General features: G+C 42.2%; 1 protein-coding gene and 1 pseudogene across 10 annotated transcripts; one reads left to right on the top strand and one right to left on the bottom strand.

Moving 5' to 3' along the window:
* Window positions 1–9,678: 9,678 nt before the first annotated feature.
* Window positions 9,679–10,661, top strand: LOC123065677 (uncharacterized protein At4g28440-like; annotated as a pseudogene).
* A 6,653-nt stretch (window positions 10,662–17,314) lies between these two features.
* LOC123070809 (protein NUCLEAR FUSION DEFECTIVE 6, mitochondrial) lies at window positions 17,315–19,778 on the bottom strand. 10 transcript variants are annotated; one of them, XR_006433938.1, is made up of 5 exons: window positions 19,548–19,778; window positions 19,326–19,453; window positions 18,806–18,842; window positions 18,340–18,412; window positions 17,315–17,725 (listed from the first exon to the last, which is right to left on the bottom strand). XR_006433938.1 is itself a non-coding variant. In XM_044494152.1 (5 exons), the coding sequence occupies exons 1-3, from the start codon at window positions 19,694–19,696 to the stop codon at window positions 18,823–18,825; spliced, it is 297 nt and encodes a 98-aa protein (XP_044350087.1). In that variant the 5' UTR covers window positions 19,697–19,778; the 3' UTR covers window positions 17,315–17,539; window positions 17,722–17,725; window positions 18,806–18,822. The 10 variants fall into 10 exon arrangements, 5 of the variants coding, with proteins under 5 accessions (XP_044350087.1, XP_044350085.1, XP_044350086.1 ...); XR_006433939.1 differs by having other exon boundaries at window positions 17,315–17,539; XR_006433940.1 differs by lacking the exon at window positions 18,806–18,842 and having other exon boundaries at window positions 17,315–17,539; window positions 17,722–17,725.
* Window positions 19,779–23,132: the final 3,354 nt, after the last annotated feature.

Raw genomic sequence — 23,132 nt, 5'->3', positions numbered from 1 at the left:
GGCTATGCCCTTATTCTGCAATGGGCAAAGAACGTAGGAGATATCGAGGATCATCGACTTCGAGCTGAGTTCTATCACATCCAGCGCGAACTTGCCCAAATCATCATGAAGGAGGTCGTCCAAAAAACAGGGATGTTCTACGAAGAAGGACAAATGTCGCGGGAAGATGTCCGAACATGGATAGCCTCTCAGCATCTCGACATGAAGCCTTTCACTAAGCTCGGGGACTATCTCCCTGACCTCGATGGATGGCACAGCATGTTGGAGTGATTTTCGATATATGACAATGTGTCTGTTTAGTCCATACTTTTTGTATGACAAAACTTTGAGTTATGCACAGTGAAACTTTATTTGTGATGTAATTAAACCGTCCTCCTCCTCGACTAGCGAAGATCACTCTAGTTAGGGCATTTTGGGTACGATGAACTTTGTTATTTATGCTTATGATATGTTGTTTCTATTTTTGCCAAGTCTGTCTCTTTCTGTTGCTCAACTATATATGTTGCATATCATCGACTCATGTGACAATGCAGGTGCATAGATCATCGATGGCGAAGAAGTGCTATGCTAGGAGTATATATACGACGAGTGGCCGGAGTGTCAGGCACAGGTGTTACCGGTTTCTGGTTTCCGAGCGACAGGCAGTAGTTAGTTTAGGTTCACGCTAATGCGAGAGAGGGATACGAACTCATGTACTCAAAGTGATAGCTCTTCTCGCGTATACCATTGTTTAGATGGATGACGATGTATTTGCAAGTAATTGAGGACTTGTATCGCTATTTTCGAGATGATGACGAGAGACCACTTTGTGTTGGATGATGATTATGATGATGACATGATTTGATGAGACTAATTGTATGTATATGCTATGATTACATTTGTATGTGTATGATATGCTAAAGATTATTGTATAAAGCCTATTCAAATACAAAACAAATACAAAAACAAATATGCAGGAAAAAACTAATAAAACTAGTAGTAGCGAGGGAGGGAATTTAGCAATAGCGCCGCATTACCAATAGCGCTTCTCGGTAAACATCGCTGCAGATAATATCGGCAGTGCCCTTTTCTAAACAGCGCTACAGCTATTCATGTATAGCAGTAGCGTGGGACAACAGGCGCTACTGCTATACGTTAGCTGTAGCGCCTTATTAGTAGCGCCTGTCCCCGCGCTACTGAGAGGCCCAAAACCCGCGCTGCTGCTAGGCTTTTCCCTAGTAGTGCAAGGGGGGCACACCAGACCACCAGGGGCTGGTTCCCTTCCCCTTTCAGCCCATGTGGCCCTCCGGGATAGGTGGCCCCACCCGGTGGACCCTCGGGACCCTTCTGGTGGTCCCGGTACAATACCGGTGACCCCCGAAACTTTCCCGGTGGCCGAAACTTGACTTCCTATATAGAATTCTTTACCTCCGGACCATTCCGGAACTCCTCGTGACATCCGGGATCTCATCCAGGACTCCAAACAACTTTCGGGTTTCCGCATACTAATATCTCTACAACCCTAGCGTCACCGAACCTTAAGTGTGTAGACCCTACGGGTTCGGGAGACATGCAGACATGACCGAGACGACTCTCCGGTCAATAACAAACATCGGGATCTGGATACCCATGTTGGCTCCCACACGCTCCTCGATGATCTCATCGGATGAACCACGATGTCGAGGATTCAAGTAATCCCGTATACAATTCCCTTTGTCAATCGGTACGTTACTTGCCCGAGATTCGATCGTCGGTATCCCAATACCTTGTTCAATCTCGTTACCGGCAAGTCACTTTACTCGTACCATAATGCATGATCTCGTGACCAAACACTTGGTCACATTGAGCTCATTATGATGATGCATTACTGAGTGGGCCCAGAGATACCTCTCCGTCATACGGAGTGACAAATCCCAGTCTCGATCCGTGTCAACCCAACAGATACTTTCGGGGATACCCGTAGTATACCTTTATAGTCACCCAGTTACATTGTGACGTTTGGTACACCCAAAGCACTCCTACGGTATCTGGGAGTTACACAATCTCATGGTCTAAGGAAAAGATACTTGACATTGGAAAAGCTCTAGCAAACGAACTACACGATCTTGTGCTATGTTTAGGATTGGGTCTTGTCCATCACATCATTCTCCTAATGATGTGATCCCGTTATCAATGACATCCAATGTCCATAGTCAGGAAACCATGACTATCTATTGATCAACGAGCTAGTCAACTAGATGCTTACTAGGGACATGTTGTGGTCTATGTATTCACACATGTATTACGATTTCCGGATAACACAAGTATAGCATGAATAACAGACAATTATCATGAACAAGGAAATATAATAATAATCATTTTATTATTACCTCTAGGGCATATTTCCAACAGTCTCCCACTTGCACTAGAGTCAATAATCTAGTTACATTGTGATGAATCGAACACCCATAGAGTTCTGGTGTTGATCGTGTTTCGCTCGCGGAAGAGGTTTAGTCAACGGATCTGCGACATTCAGATCCGTATGCACTTTGCAAATATCTATGTCTCCATCTTGAACATTTTCATGAATGGAGTTGAAGCGATGCTTGATGTGCCTGGTCTTCTTGTGAAACCTGGGCTCCTTGGCAAGGGCAATAGCTCCAGTGTTGTCACAGAAGAGAGAGATCGGCCCCAACGCATTGGGTATGACTCCTAGGTCAGTGATGAACTCCTTCATCCATATTGCTTCATGCGCTGCCTCCGAGGCTGCCATGTACTCCGCTTCACATGTAGATCCCGCCACGACGCTTTGCTTGCAACTGCACCAGCTTACTGCCCCTCCATTCAAAATATACATGTATCCAGTTTGTGACTTAGAGTCGTCTAGATCTGTGTCGAAGCTAGCGTCGACGTAACCCTTTACGACGAGCTCTTCGTCACCTCCATAAACGAGAAACATATCCTTAGTCCTCTTCAGGTACTTCAGGATATTCTTGACCGCTGTCCACTGTTCCTTGCCGGGATTACTTTGGTACCTTCCTACCAAACTTACGGCAAGGTTTACATCAGGTCTGGTACATAGCATGGCATACATAATAGACCCTATGGCTGAGGCATAGGGGATGACACTCATCTCTTCTATATCTTCTGTCGTGGTCGGGCATTGAGCGGAGCTCAATCTCACACCTTGCAATACATGCAAGAACCCTTTCTTGGACTGATCCATATTGAACTTCTTCAATATCTTATCAAGGTATGTGCTTTGTGAAAGACCTATGAGGCGTCTCGATCTATCCCTATAGATCTTGATGCCTAATATGTAAGCAGCTTCTCCAAGGTCCTTCATTGAAAAACACTTATTCATGTAGGCCTTAATGCTTTCCAAAAGTTCTATGTCATTTCCCATCAAAAGTATGTCATCCACATATAATATGAGAAATGCTACAGAGCTCCGACTCACTTTCTTGTAAACGCAGGCTTCTCCATAAGTCTGCATAAACCCAAACGCTTTGATCATCTCATCAAAGTGAATGTTCCAACTCCGAGATGCTTGCACCAGTCCATAAATGGATCGCTGGAGCTTGCATACCTTGTTAGAATTCTCAGGATCGACAAAACCTTCCGGCTACATCATATACAGTTCTTCCTTAAGATAGCCGTTAAGGAATGCCGTTTTGACGTCCATTTGCCATATCTCATAATCATAGTATGCGGCAATCTCTCGCACTTTAGTGGGAGCGGATTCGATGAAAAGGGTCCTTATGAAGGGTAAATAGAAATTGGCATATCGCGTTGTGGCTTTTACGCAGGTAAGAAACGTTCTTGCTAGAACCCTATTGCAGCCACGTAAAACATGCAACAACAATTAGAGGACGTCTAACTTGTTTTTGCAGCATATGCCTTGTGATGTGATATGGCCAAAAGTTGTGATGAATGATATATACGTGATGTATGAGACGACTTGCATGTCGATGAGTATGACAACCGACAGGAGCCATAGGAGTTGTCTTAATTATTGTATGACCTGCGTGTCAATGATTAAACGCCATGCAATTACTTTACTTTATTGCTAAACCGTTAGCCATAGTAGTAGAAGTAATAGTTGGCGAGCAACTTCATGGAGACACGATGATGGAGATCATGATGATGGAGATCATGGTGTCATGCCGGTGACAAAGATGATAATGGCGCCCCGAAGATGGATATCAAAGGAGCTATATGATATTGGCCATATCATGTCACTATTTGATTGCATGTGATGTTTATCATGTTTTTGCATCTTATTTGCTTAGAACGATGGTAGTAAATAAGATGATCCCTCATAATAATTTCAAGAAAGTGTTCCCCGTAACTGTGCGCCGTTGCGAAAGTTCGTTGTTTTGAAGCACCATGTGATGATCGGGTGTGATAGATTCCAACGTACACATACAACGGGTGTAAGACAGATTTACACATGCAAAACACTTAGGTTAACTTGACGAGCCTAGCATGTACATACATGGCCTCAGAACACAAGAGACCGAAAGGTCGAACATGAGTCGTATGGAAGATACGATCAACATGGAGATGTTCACCGATGATGACTAGTCCGTCTCACGTGATGATCGGACACGGCCTAGTTGACTCGGATCATGTATCACTTAAATGACTAGAGGGATGTCTAATCTAAGTGGGAGTTCATTAAATAATTTGATTAGATGAACTTAATTATCATGAACTTAGTCTAAAAACCTTTGCAAAAATGTCTTGTAGATCGAATGGCCAACGCTCATGTCAACCTCAACTTCAACGCGTTCCTAGAGAAAACCAAGCTGAAAGATGATGGTAGCAACTATTCGGACTGGGTCCAGAACCTGAGGATCATCCTCATAGCTGCCAAGAAAGCATATGTCCTAGAAGGACCGCTAGGTGAAGCACCCATCCCAGAGAACCAAGATGTTATGAACGCTTGGCAGTCACGTGTTGATGATTACTCCCTCGTTCAGTGCGGCATGCTTTATAGCTTAGAACAGGGCTCCAAAAGCATTTTGAGCAACACGGAGCATATGAGATGTTCGAGGAGCTGAAAATGGTTTTCCAAGCTCATGCCCGGGTCGAGAGATATGAAGTCTCCGACAAGTTCTGCAGTTGTAAGATGGAGGAAAATAGTTCTGTCAGTGAGCACATACTCAAAATGTCTGGGTTGCACAACCGCTTGTCCCAGCTGGACATTAACCTCCCGGACGAGGCGGTCATTGACAGAATCCTTCAGTCGCTCCCACCTAGCTACAAGAGCTTTGTGATGAACTACAATATGCAGGGGATGGTGAAACTATTCCTGAAGTATTTTCAATGTTGAAATCAGCGGAGGTAGAAATCAAAAAGGAGCATCAAGTGTTGATGGTCAATAAAACCACTAGTTTCAAGAAAGGCAAGGGTAAGAAGAACTTCAAGAAGGACGGCAAGGGAGTTGCCGCGCTCGGTAAACCAGTTGCCGGGAAGAAGCCAAAGAATGGACCCAAGCCGGAGACTGAGTGCTTTTATTGCAAAGGGAAGGGTCACTGGAAGCGGAACTGCCCCAAATACTTAGCGGATAAGAAGGCCGGCAACACTAAAGGTATATGTTATATACATGTAATTGATGTGTACCTTACCAGTACTCGTAGTAGCTCCTGGGTATTTGATACCGGTGCGGTTGCTCATATTTGTAACTCAAAGCAGGAGCTGCGGAATAAGCGGAGACTGGCGAAGAACGAGGTGACGATGCGCGTCGGGAATGGTTCCAAGGTCGATGTGATCGCCGTCGGCATGCTACCTCTACATTTACCTACGGGATTAGTTTTAAACCACAATAATTGTTATTTAGTGCCAGATTTGAGCATGAACATTGTATCTGGATCTTGTTTAATATGAGATGGCTACTCATTTAAATCCGAGAATAATAGTTGTTCTATCTATATGAGAGATATGTTTTATGGTCATGCCCCGCTGGTCAATGGTTTATTCTTGATGAATCTCGAACGTGATATTACACATATTCATAGTGTGAATAACAAAAGATGTAAGGTTGATAATGATAGTCCCACATACTTGTGGCACTGCCGCCTTGGCCACATTGATGTCAAGCGCATGAAGAAGCTCCATGTTGATGGACTTTTAGAGTCTCTCGATTATGAATCATTTGACACATGCGAACCATGCCTCATGGGCAAAATGACCAAGACTCCGTTCTCTGGAACAATGGAGCGAGGAACCAACTTATTGGAAATCATACATACTGATGTGTGCGGTCCAATGAGCATTGAGGCTCGCGGAGGCTATCGTTACGTTCTCACTCTCACTGATGACTTAAGTAGATATGGGTATGTCTACTTGATGAAACACAAGTCTGAGACCTTTGAAAAGTTCAAGGAATTTCAGAATGAGGTAGAGAATCAACGTGACCGAAAAATAAAGTTCTTACGATCAGATCGTGGAGGAGAATATTTAAGTCACGAATTTGGTACGCACTTAAGGAAATGTGGAATTGTTTCACAACTCACGCCGCCTGGAACACCTCAGCGTAACGGTGTGTCCGAACGTCGTAATCGCACTCTATTGGATATGGTGTGATCTATGATGTCACTCACCGATTTACCGCTATCATTTTGGGGATACGCTCTAGAGACAGCTACATTCACTTTAAATAGGGCAGACGACACCGTATGAATTATGGTTTGGGAAGAAACCAAAGTTGTCATTTCTAAAAGTTTGGGGATGCGATGCTTATGTCAAGAAACTTCAACCTGAAAAGCTCGAACCCAAGTCGGAAAAATGCGTCTTCATATGATACCCTAAGGAAACCATTGGGTATACCTTCTACCTTAGATCCGAAGGCAAGATCTTTGTTGCCAAGAACGGGTCCTTTCTAGAGAAAGAGTTTCTCTCGAAAGAAGTAAGTGGGAGGAAAGTAGAAGTCGATGAAGTACTACCTCTTGAACCGGAAAGTAGTGCAGCTCAGGAAAATGTTCCTGTGGTGCCTACACCGACTGGAGAGGAAATTAATTATGTTGATCAAGGTACTTCGGATCAAGTTGCTACTAAACTTCGTAGGTCCACAAGGACACGTTCCACACCAGAGTGGTATGGCAACCCTGTCCTGGAAATCATGTTGTTAGACAACGGTGAACCTTCGAACTATGAAGAAGCGATGGCGGGCCCAGATTCCAACAAATGGCTTGAAACCATGCAATCCGAGATAGGATCCATGTATGAAAACAAAGTATGGACTTTGATAGACTTGCCCGATGATCGGTGAGCGATAGAAAATAAATGGATCTTTAAGAAGAAGACGGACGTGGATGGTAATGTTACCATCTATAAAGCTCAACTTGTCGCTAAGGGTTATCGGCAAATTCAAGGGGTTGACTACGATGAGACTTTCTCTCCCGTAGCGAAGCTGAAGTCCGTCCGAATCATGTTAGCAACAGACACCCGCTAGCCACCTTATGCAACTAGTGCATGTCAGTCGGTGGAACCTGTCTCATGTAAGCGTACGTGTAAGGTCGGTCCGGGCCGCTTCATCCCACGATGCAGCCGAAGCAAAATAAGACTAGTAGTGGCAAGAAGATTGACAACATCTACGCCCACAACAAATTTGTGTTCTACTCGTGCAAAGAAACTACACATAGACCTGGCTCATGATGCCACTGTTGAGGAACGTTGCAGAAAATAAAAAAATTCTACGCTTCACCAAGATCAATCTATGGAGTTCATCTAGCAACGAGAGAGAGTAGTGCATCTACATACCCTTGTAGATCGCGAGCGGAAGCGTTCAAGAGAACGGGGTTGAGGGAGTCGTACTCGTCGTGATCCAAATCACCGATGATCCTAGTGCTGAACAGACAGCACCCCGCATTCAACACATGTACAGTTGGGGAGGACGTCTCCTCCTTCTTGATCCAGCAAGGGGGAAGGAAAGGTTGATGGAGATCCAGCAGCACAACGGCGTGGTGGTGGAAGAAGCGGTGATCTCGGTAGGGCTTCGCCAAGCTCAGCGAGACGGAGAGGTGGTACGGGGGGGAGAGGGAGGCGCCAGGGACTAGGGTGCGGCTGCCCTCCCTACGATTTCCGGATAACACAATTATAGCATGAATAACAGACAATTATCATGAACAAGGAAATATAATAATAATCATTTTATTATTGCCTCTAGGGCATATTTCTAACAAGAGGATCGCGCCGCAGCCCACCCATGGAACAGCGGGGGGAGTGGGAGCTGGAAGGCGACCCGCGCGGCGTGACGGAGGAGTGTGACGACCCATCCTCGTCGACCGTCCACGAGCGGATGACACGAAGCGGTACATCGGCCGCCTCGTCGCCGGAGAAGTTGCGCACGAGGAGCCTGAACGGGACATCCGCAATGTGCTCCAGCTTGATGATGAACCGGACAGCAGAGAAGTCGGAGCCGGAGAGGTAGTGGGGGTGGATGCAGCAGATGTTGCCGATGGAGCGGAACGCCGTCCTGATGCCCGCTTCCATCCAGTGCTCCAGGGGGAAGCCACCGGCAGACAGCTCAACAAAGTACTCGTACTGCCAGCCGAACCGGTTGGGGCCATGCTCAGGCCGCTCGAGGTCGATGTCGTGGTCGTTGAAGGTGAGGGGAAAGAAGCGCATGGTGGCCTCTCTCTCGCCTTCCGACAAGAAGATGACCAACATGGCCCCGTAGTAGGAGGGCGCCAGCTCCACTTCAGGGTTCCCGCCCTCTCCTCCAGGGCTTGGCGCAGCAGCGGGGAGGGCGTCGGCGGTTCGCCCACGCCCTCACAGTGCATATTATAAGTTACTCCATCCGTCTACACTAGTGCTAAAAAACATCTTATATTATGGGACGGAGGGAGTAGTATCTTAGATTGTCTCATTTATTATCAAGCATGACACAATATAAGACAACATTTTATATGATATCATGACATGGTACAAATCCTTTCTTTTCTCATTTAATTGTGTGTCGTCTTATAAAAAAATGTCTAGTTTAATTATGTGTCATCTTATAAAAAATGTCTAGTTTATATGCATGATACACTTTTGATACTCTGATTTGCGGGCAGCCTAAAGCTTATAATCTTACCGGCAATCTAAACACAAAAGCCCCCCACCCAAACCTCTCAATTTTTCACCAACGCCCCCGTTAACGACGCCACAGCCAGCCACGTCGCCCCGTCTTCGGTGCGGTCCTGGCTCGGCTGCGGTCTCCCCCACTCATCCTCGGGGCTATGCGGATTGACTGTTGCGTAATTTTTCACTCAACTGCCTTTTTTTTTACATCTACAGAAACAACCGAGTGAAAAAATAGGCATCAGTAAATTTTTCTTTTCACTCGGCTGCTTAATAGCCAAGGCGGGTCAAATCAACTGAGGTAAGTTCCCGCCAAAAAAAAAAATCAACTGAGGTAAGCAGCACGAAGACTATACGGACGACCTCTTTGGAATACAACCAAGATGCAAAATCGTGGAAATTGTCCATCGTTGTGTAGCTGAGAGCCTGAGGCTCAAGGGATCCTCAAGACGTTGGATTCGATGAGCCTTTTTCACCTTTTGCAGATTAAAGCAAAACGGATAACAATGGCAACGTCTGATGCAATAACAACTCCTCCGCCCCATCGTTTGTGTCCTCCTCGACCACGGACTGAGACTCGTAACCATCCATAATAAATTCACAGCATCGCTTCTAGGGTTTTGGCAGACCAAAGTCCCAACTCGTCGTAATCGTAGCATCAACTCTTTATCATCCGTCCTCGAGTTTCTATCTGTTTGCTTGTTCCGTTTCCATGGCTACGGCGGCGGCAGAGCGGACGCCAGTGTTCATGGTGGTGGGAGATCTCAGGCCCGGGACGTCGACCGGCCACACGCTTCTCCTTAAGGTGCTAAGCTCCAAAGATCAAGACCGAGACCAAGACCGTGGTGACCCGCTTTGGCCCGGTGGCGAGGCCCACGAGGATCGCCGAATGCCTCGTCGGCGATGAGACTGGATGCATCCTCTTTACCGCCCGCAAGGACCAGGGTAATACATCCCCCTTTTTCTTAGTAATTAATTAATCTGCTAAATACGTAGCATCTGGTAACCGGCATCATGTGTTGTTGTGTTTAAATCTTTGACTCGGGGTGTCTCGTGCTTATGCTTAAATTAATGTGCAAAATTGCAGAGTATGGATACGGGCAGAGACACGGAGTATTGTCCTTGATTGATCACATTGACCATCCTAGACAATACTAGACGCAGAGTATTAAATAAATAAATGTTTATTTGAGGAGTCTACTTTGTATACGGTTATAATTTCTGAACGTAGCAAATTAGATCCTTCCGTAATCTGTTCATTTCATAGAGTTAGACAAATGCATGATTGTCTTACTGTTTTGGTTAGCATGGTTTTACATGGCAAACATCTAACAACAGAAATTACATATGTTTGACAGTTGACATGCTGAAGCCCGGCAACACCGTTATTCTTTGGGATGCAAAGCTTGGCATGCCCAAGGGGATAATGAAGCTAGCTGTTGACAAACGGGGGCTTGTTGAAGTCACTGAACCGGCAAGCTTCGATGTGAAGGAGGACAACAATTTCTCACTTGTGGAGTACGAGTATGTACAGGTCTACGTGTAAGAGTGGACTTATTTCGCTCTTAATCAGAACAAGTGCTTTCCAAACCTGCTGATCAAACTATACTTGCTTTTTTTTAGCATCTCAACACCCCTTTATTAGATACTCCCACTGTAACATACCACTTTTCAAACCCTAGCCTGGTTGTTGTCACCGTTTAGGCTAGGATTTTTTTTCACATGGAATAAAATAAATGTTTGCACAATTTATTTTGTCTTTAGCATTTTTATCTCTTGGGTCAAGTCCATTGAAAGCGCACTAGTACTTGAGCTAGGAGTTACTTGGACTCGTCTCCATCTTCTACTCGAAATCAAGCCCACTCATCACCATTTTCCTCTAAACCGGCGATCCATACTCACTATGAATTTCATCCAAACATCTTTGCCTATGCTCGAACACGTTTACTTGGCTCTAGAAGGTTCTTTGGGCGACCAAATAAAACCAACTTGTGTCAAACTTGGATTCCAGCATTGGCTTTGAATACAAGAAAAGAAAGAAACACAATCCCTATCCAATTCTAGTCAACCTAGGGCAGCTCCAACCGGACCCTTATAATTACCTCTCCTATGCTCCTAGGCTCCAAACCCACGAAACCATAGCTCATGAGCCACCCAAAGTCGCCACAAGGTTGATATCGCGAAACTCGTGAAACAACAGGAAACTGTCATGTAATCCACCTGTTCTCGGTGACTCGAACATCTTCTTGAAGAATCCTCCTATGGAATTCTGAGGAATTGAGTCTACTCCGTGCGCGCAAAATTTGAGGGTGATCCAACAGTGCAAACTTCCGCGACGTCCAATCTACCAGGACCTGTTCAGCAAGTTTTTCTACAAGTTCAAACCTCTGATTTGCAATCAAGTTATATCCTTAGTTTTGGTATTTTTTAAATCGTTAGACCTTTCTAATATGATCTTAGGGTGTCTTCAATCCCTCCCTATTACATTTCTCCAATCCATGCAGCCCAAAGGGTTTGAAGCTTGGCATACCGAGTCGTTCGCTAGGCTGCTTGCAAAACCGGTGAAAATCTGGACAGTTTTATCAGATATAGTGGCTCGAAGCAGACCTCGGTGATCAAATTTGGTTGCACGGATTAGAGAAACGATTTAGGGAGAGATTGATGACTCCCTGTTGCACGGATTAGAGAAACGATTTAGGGAGAGATTGATGACTCCCTGGAGATTAGATTAGAAAGATCTAGCGATGCAAAAAAAAAACTAAGGATATAATTGCAAATCGGAAGTTTGAACTTGCAGAAAAATTGCCTGGACAAATCTCAACAGAACGTCAAGGGAGTTTGCACCGTTGGATCGCCCTTAAATTTTCCACGCACGGAGTAGACTCAATTATGTATATAGAAATCTAATGGAGGATTCTTCAAGAAGATGTTCGAACAGACGGGTTACGGGACAATTTCCTGTTGTCTCACGATTTTTGCAAGATCAACTTTGTGGCGACTTTGGGTGGCTTGTGAGCTATGGTTTCGTCTATTTGGAGCCTAGGGGTGTAGGGGAGGTATTTATAAGGGTCCTAGGTCAGGAGGATGCACCCAATGCACTGGCCTAATTCATGCACCCAATGCACCGATGCTAGATGAGACATTGGATAGAAAATAGAGGAAGATGAGCTGGCTAGAAAGATGGATGGTTGGTACATTTGCAAAATAGTCCTTCTGTTGTTTAGAAATTAACCCACACTCCATATCTCACATTCTCAGTCTTCCATAATAAAACTGTTTGCTTATTGTTTTCTGTCCAAATAAAAATAGGTCATATATTTTGAATCAGATGTCTGAATTCGAACTGTTTTGACTGACATCTTTGTTTTAATGAGATGTTTTGCCATACATCAAGTTTGAGTATAGTTTAAAAAGCAACAAAAAATATGTTTTCAAAATATATTCAACATTGATATTGTTTCAAAGGTCTTGTCAAGACAAATACCACAGTCAAAACCGATCCAAAATCAGACATTCGGTCACCCTTTCTGTGTTTGAGCCAAAAAAATCTGAACGTACATGTTTGTAGAAGTGAGAGATGTGAAGTGCGGGTCAATTTTTATAGTGAAGGGTGGCCTCTGCAAAAATGGTATAGTCTAATTGGTGATCAAATCTGGGCCATTCCTTTTTCATCTACTGGCCCAAAACCTACTAGTGCATTGGGTGCACAGATTTGCCTGGTGCATAGGATATGTTCTCCCTAGGTCGGTTGGAGCTACGCTAGGTCGACTAGAATTCCATGGGATTGGGTTTCTTTCTAGTATTCGAAGCCAAAGTTGGAATCCGAATTTGACACAAGTTGGTTTGTATTTGGTCGCCCAAAGGAACCTTCCGGACCCAAGGAAACGTATTGGAGCTGAGCAGGACGGTTGGCTATCTTGGGTCGCTGGGCTTGAGTTCGAATGAAATTAAAAGTGAGTTTGTATCACCAGTTTAGAGGAAAAGGATGAAGAGTGGGCTAGATTTCGAGTAGAAGATGGATACGAGTCCATGTAACTCCTAACTAGTACTAGTGCACTTTCAATGGGCATGAACCCAGATATGAAAATGCTAAAGATAAAAATAATTTGTTCAAACATTTATTTTATTCCACACAAAAAAAAATCCTAGCCTAAACGGTAACAGCAACTAGGCTAGGGTTTTAGAAGTGGTACGTTACACCCTCCGTCCCATAGTTTCATATGCATCGCTTGTAATAACAAGTGCGAAGTTATGGTGGCTCTTTTTTGAAAAAATAAAAACATATTTAGAAGTTTTTAAAATCAGAAAAATATCCATGGAAACTTGTATGTATTCACTACGGATTCATGAAATTTTGTTTTGAAAATAAATAATTTGTAAGCTGTAAAAAAACAAAATTCCGACCAAAACAAAATGTTGAAAAAATAATATTTGTCTTTTCTTTGTACGCCATGTGTGAAAGTAAAATGTTGACAAAATTTGCACATACATAGTATGCACGTTTTGTGTACAAAAAAATTCACACAAAAATTCATTTTTTTACCTTTTAGAATATATTTTTGGAAAAGGGCACCATGGTGCCCATGCACCATTTGCAATTTCGTTGCACTAGGGGTGCAGAGCGGCGCACGAACCGATGCCGCTTCATATACAAAACTACCATATTCTGTTTTTTCTTTTGCGGGAAACCATATTCTGTTCTATCTAGATTATACCCCGAGCCTACATCAAGCTTGCATCAAGCCTGCATCGAGCAGACACGGGACTTAGACTACACCAATGGCTGCTTCCATTGGTTGTAAGATCCTAATCTACCTCTCTACTCATTATGCAATTAGGTGATCTAATGACTAGGCATATCCTGTTAAGTAGATCCTACGGGATTAAATCAAATAATGGTAATCTGCTACTGGATCGGTGCTAGATTTTTATGATTATTAACAAGTTTTGTTAGTTTAAATATGCCACGTTTCCGCTTCAAGATGTAAATTAGCACGGGTTTTACTTCCCGTTAGCAATTAGAACATGATGAAATAAAAAGAAAGCCCCAATTTTTTTCCCAATTCAGATGAACCCTAACCGTAGAAACCGAAAATTTGAAACCCTAACGGGCTGTTTTAGCGGCTGGGCTTTGGCCCAAGTTCTCTTGGCCCATGGAAAAGTTTTTTCTTTGCTTATATGAGTTTTTTCGCTGCTGGGCCGAATGGTGATGGGTAGCCGTGGGCTATGGGGCTAAAATTAAAGTTCTGTGCATTTTCTATTTATTCAGTGAATTTTAGTATTATGATTCTTCCCAAAATGTTTTGCATTGTTATAAATAAAATTGCCAGAAAAATGATGTTGTAAATTACATTTAGTTTTCTGAATGAAATGGAACCGACGAGAAATTTTATTTAGAAAACTCTTATGAAATTAATGTTTGTGTCGTTTTATGGCATATTAATGTGATCATTTTGTAATACAAATCAATGTTGTTTTACAATTTTGAATCACCCCGTTCATTCCTTATTATTTTCTACCCAACAGTGATATAATTTGGAGTTAATTTTTACATGAAAATTGATCAAACCAACGTAAGTTAATTTTTATGCAATTTAATTTAATTATGATGTTCTTTTTCTTTACTTATGATATTTTGAATTCATGACAGCTTCCAGTTTTCATCCTTACTGGAAACAACTTCCAAACATGTTAGGACTCGTTGCTATTGCACCTCGGCTGGCATGAGGTTGACCTCGCGCTGAGGGAAGGTAAACCAGTGGAACCTAAAAAGGATGCCACTGCGTATGCTGAGCTTAAGAAAACCTATGATGCTAAAGTTGAGAAGTGGGAGAGGTCAAACAGAATGGCGCTCCTAATTGTGGACTTCTCCATCTCGACTGGGATTAAAGGGGCTATTTCCGCTAATGAAAGTGTCGCCGAATATTTGAAATTGGTGGAAGAATAATTTAAGGGCTCAAAGTAAGTGTATGCAGATGAGCTTTCGCACAAGCTGCTTGCAAAATACGATGGGCACGAAAATGTGAGGGAGCATATTTCAAGTATGGACAATGCCGCGGCAAAGCTTAAAACCATGAAGTGTGACTTGAACGAAGAGCTTCTTGTGCTCCTAATTTTTAGGTCACTACCCTCACAATTCAATCCATTCAAGATAAACTATAATTCTCTTGAAATCAAATGAAAAATACTTGAACCCATTGCACATTGCGTTCATGAGGAAGAGAGAATGAAGAGTGAGCAGAAAGATAAAGCTTTTCATGTTAACTCTACAAAGAGAAAGCATGAGAACAATGCTCATAGCAATAATGTGCCTAACATAAAGCAGTTTTCCAAAAAGAATCCTTCAAAGCCTAAGCAATGAAATGTGGAAAGTTGTTCACGTTCCGCTCCTTCAGTAGCTGCTCCAGTAAATCTTACAAATACCGCTGGAGAAAGACTTTGCAATTTTTGCAAACAACCAAATCATGTCAAGGAAGTATCTCTACTTTAACCAATCGTTTCATTCTCCCCTCGAAATGTGGCCCAAGCAACGATGCCACAATTTCGGAGAAGGATTGATACTTCTTGAGTATGAATGATTTGCATGTTTGCAAAAATTGCAAAGTCTTTCTCCACCGACATTTTTAAGATCTACTAGAGCAGCCGTTGAAGAAGCGGGACATGAACAACTTGCCTCATTGCATTGCTTAGGCTTTGAAGGATTCTTTTTGGAAAACTGCTTTTTGTTGGGCATATTATTGTTATGAACACTATTCTCATGCTTCCTCTTTATAGAGTTAACACAGAAAGCTTGATCTTCTTTCTGCTCACTCTTCATTTTCTCTTCCTCCTAAACGCAATGTGCAATGCATTCACGTACTTTCCATTTGATTTCAAGAGAATTATAGTTTATCTTGGATTGAACTGTGAGGGTAGTGACCTAAAAACTAGGAGCTCAAACAGCTCTTCGCTCAAGTCACACTTCATGATTTTAAGCTTTGCCACGGCATCGCTCATACTTAAAATATGCTCTCTCACACTTCCGTGCCCATCATATTTTGCAAGCAACTTATGCAAAAGCTCATCTACATACACTTACTCCAAGCCCTTAAATTGTTCTTCCACCGATTTCAAATATTCCGCGGCACTTTCATTAGCGGGAATAGCCCCTTTAATCTCAGTCGAGATGGAGAAGTTCATAATTGAGAGCGCCATTCTGTTTGACCTCTCCCACTTCTCAACTTTAGCATGATAGGCTTTCTTAAGCTCAGCATACCCAGTGACATCCTTTTTAGGTTCCACTAGTTTACTTTCCCTCAGCGCAAGGTCAGCCTTATGCCAGCCGAGATGCAATAGCAACGAGTCCTTCCATGTTTGGAGGTTGTTTCTAGTAAGTGGCTCGATCTCGAGACCACGAGGACTGGAAGTTGTCATGAATTCAAAATATCATAAGTAAAGGAAAAGAACATCATAATTAAATTAAATTGCACAAAAATTAACCTACGTTGGTTTGATCAATTTCCATGCAAAAATTAAGTCCAAATTATATCACCATTGGGCAGAAAATAATAAGGTTATATCACCATTGGGCAGAAAATAATAAGGAATGAATGGTGTGATTCAAAATTGTAAAACAACGTTGGTCTGTATTACAAAATGATCACATTAATATGCCATAAAATGACACAAACATTAATGTCATAAGAGTTCTCTAAATAAAATTTCTCGTTGGTTCCATTTCATTCAGAAAACTAAACGTAATTTACAACATCATTTTTCTGGCAAATTTATATTTATAACAGTGCAAAACATTTTGGGAATAATCATAATACTAAAATACACTGAATAAACAGAAAACGCACAGAACTTTAATTTTAGCCCCATAGCCCACGGCTACCCATCACTCATTCGGCCCAGCAGCTTAAAACTCATATAAGCAAAGAAAAGACTTTTCCATGGGCCAAGATAACTTGGGCCGAAACCCAGCCGCTAAAACATCCCGTTGGGCCAAAACCCACCCTGGCACTAAGGGCCTCATCAAAAGTACCACGAGAGGAAAAGCTAGCTAATCTAGCCAACTCATGAGCTAGCTCGAACAATGGCAAGTTGCTCTTTATCATGTCTATTTACGAGTGATCGTTAGATCGACTGGAACTATAGACTGAAAATGGTCCAGTTAAGGCCAGGTTGCATAAATTGCTAAATACATTAAAATTAAAAGCAGGTACGGAGAGCTAGAGATAGGATTGGAGTACATTTTCTCCAACGACTTGATAACATAAGAACAGAAGCAAAACAAAGCAGAAACTTCCAACTAAGCATTATTATTATTTTCCACGAAAGGCATAATCAGACCAAGTCGGTTAAATCTTGGCATAATCAGGTATAACAATCCCGTACATACTTATACAAACGAAAATCCCAGGATAGTACAGACTTAGAAGGCGACCAAAGAGTACTTTCAAATTCAATTTGGCAGGTCCGTACCAGGTACCATCACAGCAGGCTCCGACAAGAAGAAATCATCCATCTACAAATAGAAACGAATAATCTAAGCTCCAACTCTTCAACTGACATTATAAATGTAACAACCGTAATAACTACTTTGCGCCGTGTCCATGAGTTCCACTTTGCAAAATAAAGCAGATACATATCGTAAAAATAAAAAGCATGTGTTCTTCATCCCAGAGAACCTCCATTGTCACTACTCACAAGTCTACAGAGATAAAAAAAAAATGGGTCAAACAAACATTCTTTTGGCTACAAGGAAAGGCACACATGTTTTTTTTGCGGACAATAATCATAAAAGTACTCCCTCCGTAAACAAATATAAGAGCGTTTCGATCACTAAAGTAATGATCTAAACACTCTTATATTTCTTTACAGAGGGAGTAATATGTATCCAGCATATGTTAAGTATGTAGATTTGCATTGTGTTGCAAGAGGTCGAAGTATAATTGCTAGCATTTCTTCAAATAATGGAGGCAAAATCCAAACAGATTAATGTTCTTCTTATATTCGGTAAAGTAACTTCTATAAACTCATCGAATGATACTAATGACTAAATTCAAAAGAAACTTGATCAAGATGCAATAGCTTTCAGATGAATGGGGAAGTGAGGAGTGGACCCAAGTCCAAATTTCTATGTTGCTATGTCCATGGCTGAGTACAGTTTTTATCTACCACGTGAAAAAAATGACATGGTTTTTCAGATCTGATTTTTTTAAGCATCTTCACCTTGCATTCTTGTGCAAGTCAAACGGTAGGAGAATTTATGAAACACACTACAAACATATACTATTATGGATACTCCTTAAAATATGATCAGACCTGAATATTTGAGGTGAGGAGATTATAATCTGCTACATTCCACCTAGAAACTGTCACACGTCATCATTGCCAGCTGGGTCAATACAAAAGAATCAGTGACCCCTTTGCCTCAAATGTGTCACTCATGACTATGTGAATATTCAAAACAATATTTGCTTAAAGACTAAATATACATACAGCTTCACCTAATCAAAGGGAAACTTTTGCAAAGCAAATGATCTCTGGTATAGCCAAAAGGTCGACAACTATAATAATAGCCAAAAGGTATTTTGAAGTTTTTATTGCCGTGCACCATTTTTTTGTGATGGCAACACACTTTGCAGGGCCTCTATGATTTTCATTTACAAACAATCTATTCAATAACCGACCCCTTCAAATAAGTGCAGTGGTCTCCTCTTTCCACGAATTCCTCTGAACTATAAATTAATGAAGGTACTTAATCATCAACAGCTATTAGTTTATTCACCTTTTGGGGCTTGATGTTCATCTAGTTTCGTCCTGACCTACAACAAGGACCATGTGGAAGTATAAGATTGGTTTCAACACGACAAATTTAATCATCAGATTTTGAAATTTTTTTATCTACAGAAAAATGACTCCCATCACATAAGTTTGTGGACTCTCCCCCTAGATAAAATTACAGTATGGTTATGAAATGGGCACTTGAGAGTTGCAACACTCTAAAAATATGGTGTCAAAATGTAATGACAGCATGAGAATGCAACATTAGCCTGTTTTAGGACAGGTTTAAAAGCACAATTACAACTAACACACATCAAATTCATATTACCATCAGACTGATTATGAAGACAAAATTGATCTAGCGCAGAGACTTACGCGCTTGTGATCAGCCCAAAACTACTCTACTCTGCAGTCCGTAACAACTAAAACTAGTCTGCTCAACAGTAGATAGCAATAGACAAACATGCATCGTGACATAAGCCATCTTAGATTGCGAAAAAAAAACATAGAAATGTGAAAATCACCTTCTGTAAGCCAACCAAACCCAGTGCGAGCCGGGGTGGCAAGGAGCGACGTCATGAGCGCCGACGCCGTGGCACTGTGCATGGGCATCAGCGACTCCACGCAGAAGCTGGTCATCTCCACCGGTGACCTACAGATGGCGAAACATGGAAACCAAAATTTTCATCCAGATCAAGTGGCAAAACGAATGCTCCTAGAGAACCACTAACCAAGAGCGCTCGTACCTTAGGAGCACGCGGGGAGCAGAGGCCGGGAGTCGCCTCGGGAGCGGAGCTGAGCCAGCGCGGGGGGCGGCTCTGGCGGCAGCCCCGCGGAGAGAGGAGGCAGCAGATCCGGATCGGAGGAAGGATCTTGCGGCGGCGACGGCGGCCATTGCGGCGGGGTGCGTGCGATGGGGCACGGCAGGGGGGGGGGAGGGGAGACGGGGGCTAAACCCTACACTGCTTAGCTGGGCTGTACGCGGCGGCGTGTTGGAATGGAACGCCGCAGCTTCGCCTTACTGATCGGCCCGTTTACAACCAAGCGCCTGGCACCCCCGCCTTCTCAGTTTGGCCCAAGTGAGTTATGGGCATCACAGCTGCTTAACCCATTTGCTAAAATAAAAAGCTGCTTACCCATACTTATCTCTAACAAAAAAAAGCCTAGTTATGGCTCTCCCTCTCTCTCTCTTTTTGAAGTTTGATAACCGAAGTAGCCGTTTCGCTATTCTGGTCTAATTGCAGTGTCTAAAGGGACGTGGAGTATCGCTCGAACTCAAATAAGCTTGGAAGAACAGTAGAATAAAAAATCTGGAATTTTTTTATGGTAAACTTTGACAAATTTTCTAAGTGCTTGAATTTTTTTATTATGAGATCACATTTGTGGAAGGCGTGAAAAAAAAAGATGCTCCAAAAATGCTACTTTCGAAAACATTTGGAGCACTGATTTTTTTTTCACGCCTTCCTCGAATGTGATCTCATGATGTAAATGTCCAAACACTTAGAATTGTCAAATTTTACCACAGAAAAAATTCAGAATGTTTTGATATATTTAAAAAAAACGATTTTATTGTTCATACAAGCTCATTTGGACTCAAGCTCACAAGGGTACTTTCACGTCTAAAGTGTCTTTGTTAATAATTTTGTCTTCAAAAATTTATTATCACGAGGAAGGTGTATCTAATAGATTTTATTGTAATTCTTACTTTTAGAAGTTGTATCGTAGTTTATTGAATTTTTTATGCAAAGCATTGCACTTTGCAATGATATCATGTTTGAATAAAGTTATGGGTATTTCTTTTTAAAAAATCCACTCACAATATTAGTATTACTTTTTCCCGCAAAAATAAGTTGTTTTTAATTAAAAACAGTATGCGAACGTACTCTCTATTATGCTTCGGCACGACTCAATAACATTGTAATTTGCATGCATACAAAATAGGATGTATCAACCGATATTATCTTGACTCTTCTGAAGATTGAATATTTAAAATGTTTTAACTCCTAAAATGTGAACGGTAGTTACAACCCGTCTTCATTTTTTTTTTGAAACAAATCATCCCACTTCATTACGGTGTTACAAGAGTTACATCGCTAAGTAAAAGCGGGATAAGTTCACTAGGAGCCTTATCAAAGAAACTACTACATAAAGGCCCCTTTGCCAAATTTGCCAGTTCATGGGCAACCATATTTGCCTCTCTGGGGCAATGCACAAAGGAAGTATAAAGAAAATCACATGCCATGTGATAACAGTCGTCGAAGATTGTTGCTGCTGGTCCTGCCGATCTTCCTCCCTCATTCATTGTATTTACCACTTCCAAATTATCAGAGTTAATGATGACCTTATTACAGCCTACAGTTTGTGCTAAAGATAAACCATATCGCAATGCAGTTGCTTCGGCTGAAAGAACATCATAACAGAAATCAAGTTTCCAATTATCCGCGCTGATAAAATTACCTCTGTCATCTCTGATGATTGCACCTGCCATCCCTACAAGCAGATCATCATCAAAGGATGCATCGACAATCAATTTCACATGTCCTCTAGGCGGGATTTCCCATCCTCCTGTTTTCCTCTTAGCTTTAGGGGCGGCCGCAGCAGTGTAGTTAGATGTAAGGACTCTAACAGAAGTAGCAATCTGGTTAGCAGTTTGAACCTTTTCTCCATGGCGTAGCTTTCTCCTTTCCCACCATAGGTACCAGCAGGTTATTGCTATCATTTCATGCATCTTTTCCTGTTTCTGGCCCATCATTTCATGTTGCGGCATCTCCAATAGGAATCCAAATATACTTTCTCCCACCCTATCAATGAGACAAGCCTTTTGAATTAGTTTCTCCAAAGCAAGCTCTTCCCAGACGTTCCTTGCGGCAGGGCATTGAAACAACACATGAGCCGTAGTATCAGCCCCTTCCTTGCAACAGGGGCATTGCGGCGACACCTTGATATGTCTCTGGGCCAAATTGACACCACATGCTAGGGTACCATGCAACGCTTTCCAAGTGAAAATTCCGACTTTTGCCGGGCAGCCTAGTTCCCAAACTTTCTTCCACACACTCACGTTTTCTGGTGCACCTTGGCCATTTGACCAACAGAGATTATTCCCAAACTTGTGGTCCCATTCCACATAGTACGCCGATTTGAGAGAGAACTGGAAATTCTTTGACATACGCTAGGAAATCCTCCATGTCATAGTTTGGTAACGGTATAGCTAATATTCGGTTGCAGTCAACATGCCAGAACATTTGTCTTACGAGTTACTCATCCCATTGACTTGTACGGGGATCAACCCGTCTTCATAGTTGGCTTTGTCTCAACAAGAGCTTCATTATGTGAACTTTATCTCATATCCATATGTTTCCATAAAAAAATCACCATCCAATGATTTACGAAGTTGCCCCTATATTGTACCAAAGTTACCATGCGGTAACTTGTTACAAGAATGATGGTGGTGAGAGTGTTATTGCATGGTAATAGAAGAATCCAGTTTTACTATCAAAACATATCTTGCCACCAAATGATTTACGAACTTACGAGTGCTAATGTATTGGTACCAAAATCGGCACATTTTCTTTAGAAAAAGATCCATAGCTAGTGTGTAAAATATAAGATGAATCATGCCCCACGTGAAATGTTAGTTTACAAAGGAATGCTACATAGTAACAAAAGAGTCCTAAGTGAACCAACCTGTGGTTGGATGGTTAGAGAGACTGTGGTATCCTCAGCCCATCAGGGTTTAAATCCTGGTGCTCGTATTTATTTCAGGATTTCCGGCTATGCGCATTCAGTGGGAGGAGACGTTCCCGTCGATGACGAGGTGCCTATGATGACTTCGGAAATTTCAAGATGATATGCCGGCTCAGTCTTTCAGAGGTGCTCATAAAGGTAGGGTGTCCGTGTGTGCGTTCATAGGGGTGAGTGTATGCGCATGTATATGAGCACCTGCGTCTGTACTGTGTTAAAAAAAGTCCCAAAAAGGTTGTCGAAACATACCCCAGGTGAAATTACGAAGAGATGACAGTGAACAAGGCTTTTTCAATCAAGCCAATGATTTTACCTGCAAAATAATATTTATCTCTGGGAGTAGCTTTTAATGTAGTGATGTCATTATATGTGTCTTACCCTGCATGCACTTAATGACATTTCGCTTGGTGCATGCATGTCGTGCCACAAGACCTTGGAACCAACATTTTTTGCTTCGAATTTTCATATATTTCCTTGTGGAGAAAGGTGTTTTGTGATACAACTATGAATCGAACCAAATTCTGTTCTTTTATAGTTTTTACCAAATAATACACACATAAATTTTGTTTATGAACCATGTTTTACCAAAT

The sequence above is a fragment of the Triticum aestivum genome, chromosome 3B (genome assembly GCF_018294505.1).
Source record: "Triticum aestivum cultivar Chinese Spring chromosome 3B, IWGSC CS RefSeq v2.1, whole genome shotgun sequence".
Taxonomy (NCBI): Eukaryota; Viridiplantae; Streptophyta; class Magnoliopsida; order Poales; family Poaceae; genus Triticum; species Triticum aestivum.
The sequence above is the reverse complement of the archived record's forward strand: the minus strand, read 5'-3'. Positions and strand labels throughout refer to the sequence as shown.

What these genes read in the sequence shown, in the direction of transcription:
- LOC123070809 (XM_044494149.1), bottom strand. Translation starts at nt 19,696, where the DNA reads ATGGCCGCCGTCGCCGCCGCAAGATCCTTCCTCCGATCCGGATCTGCT. An exon ending in GCTCCCCGCGTGCTCCTAAG is followed by an intron (nt 19,454 to 19,547) that starts GTACGAGCGCTC and finishes CGCCATCTGTAG; the next exon opens with GTCACCGGTGGAGATGACCA.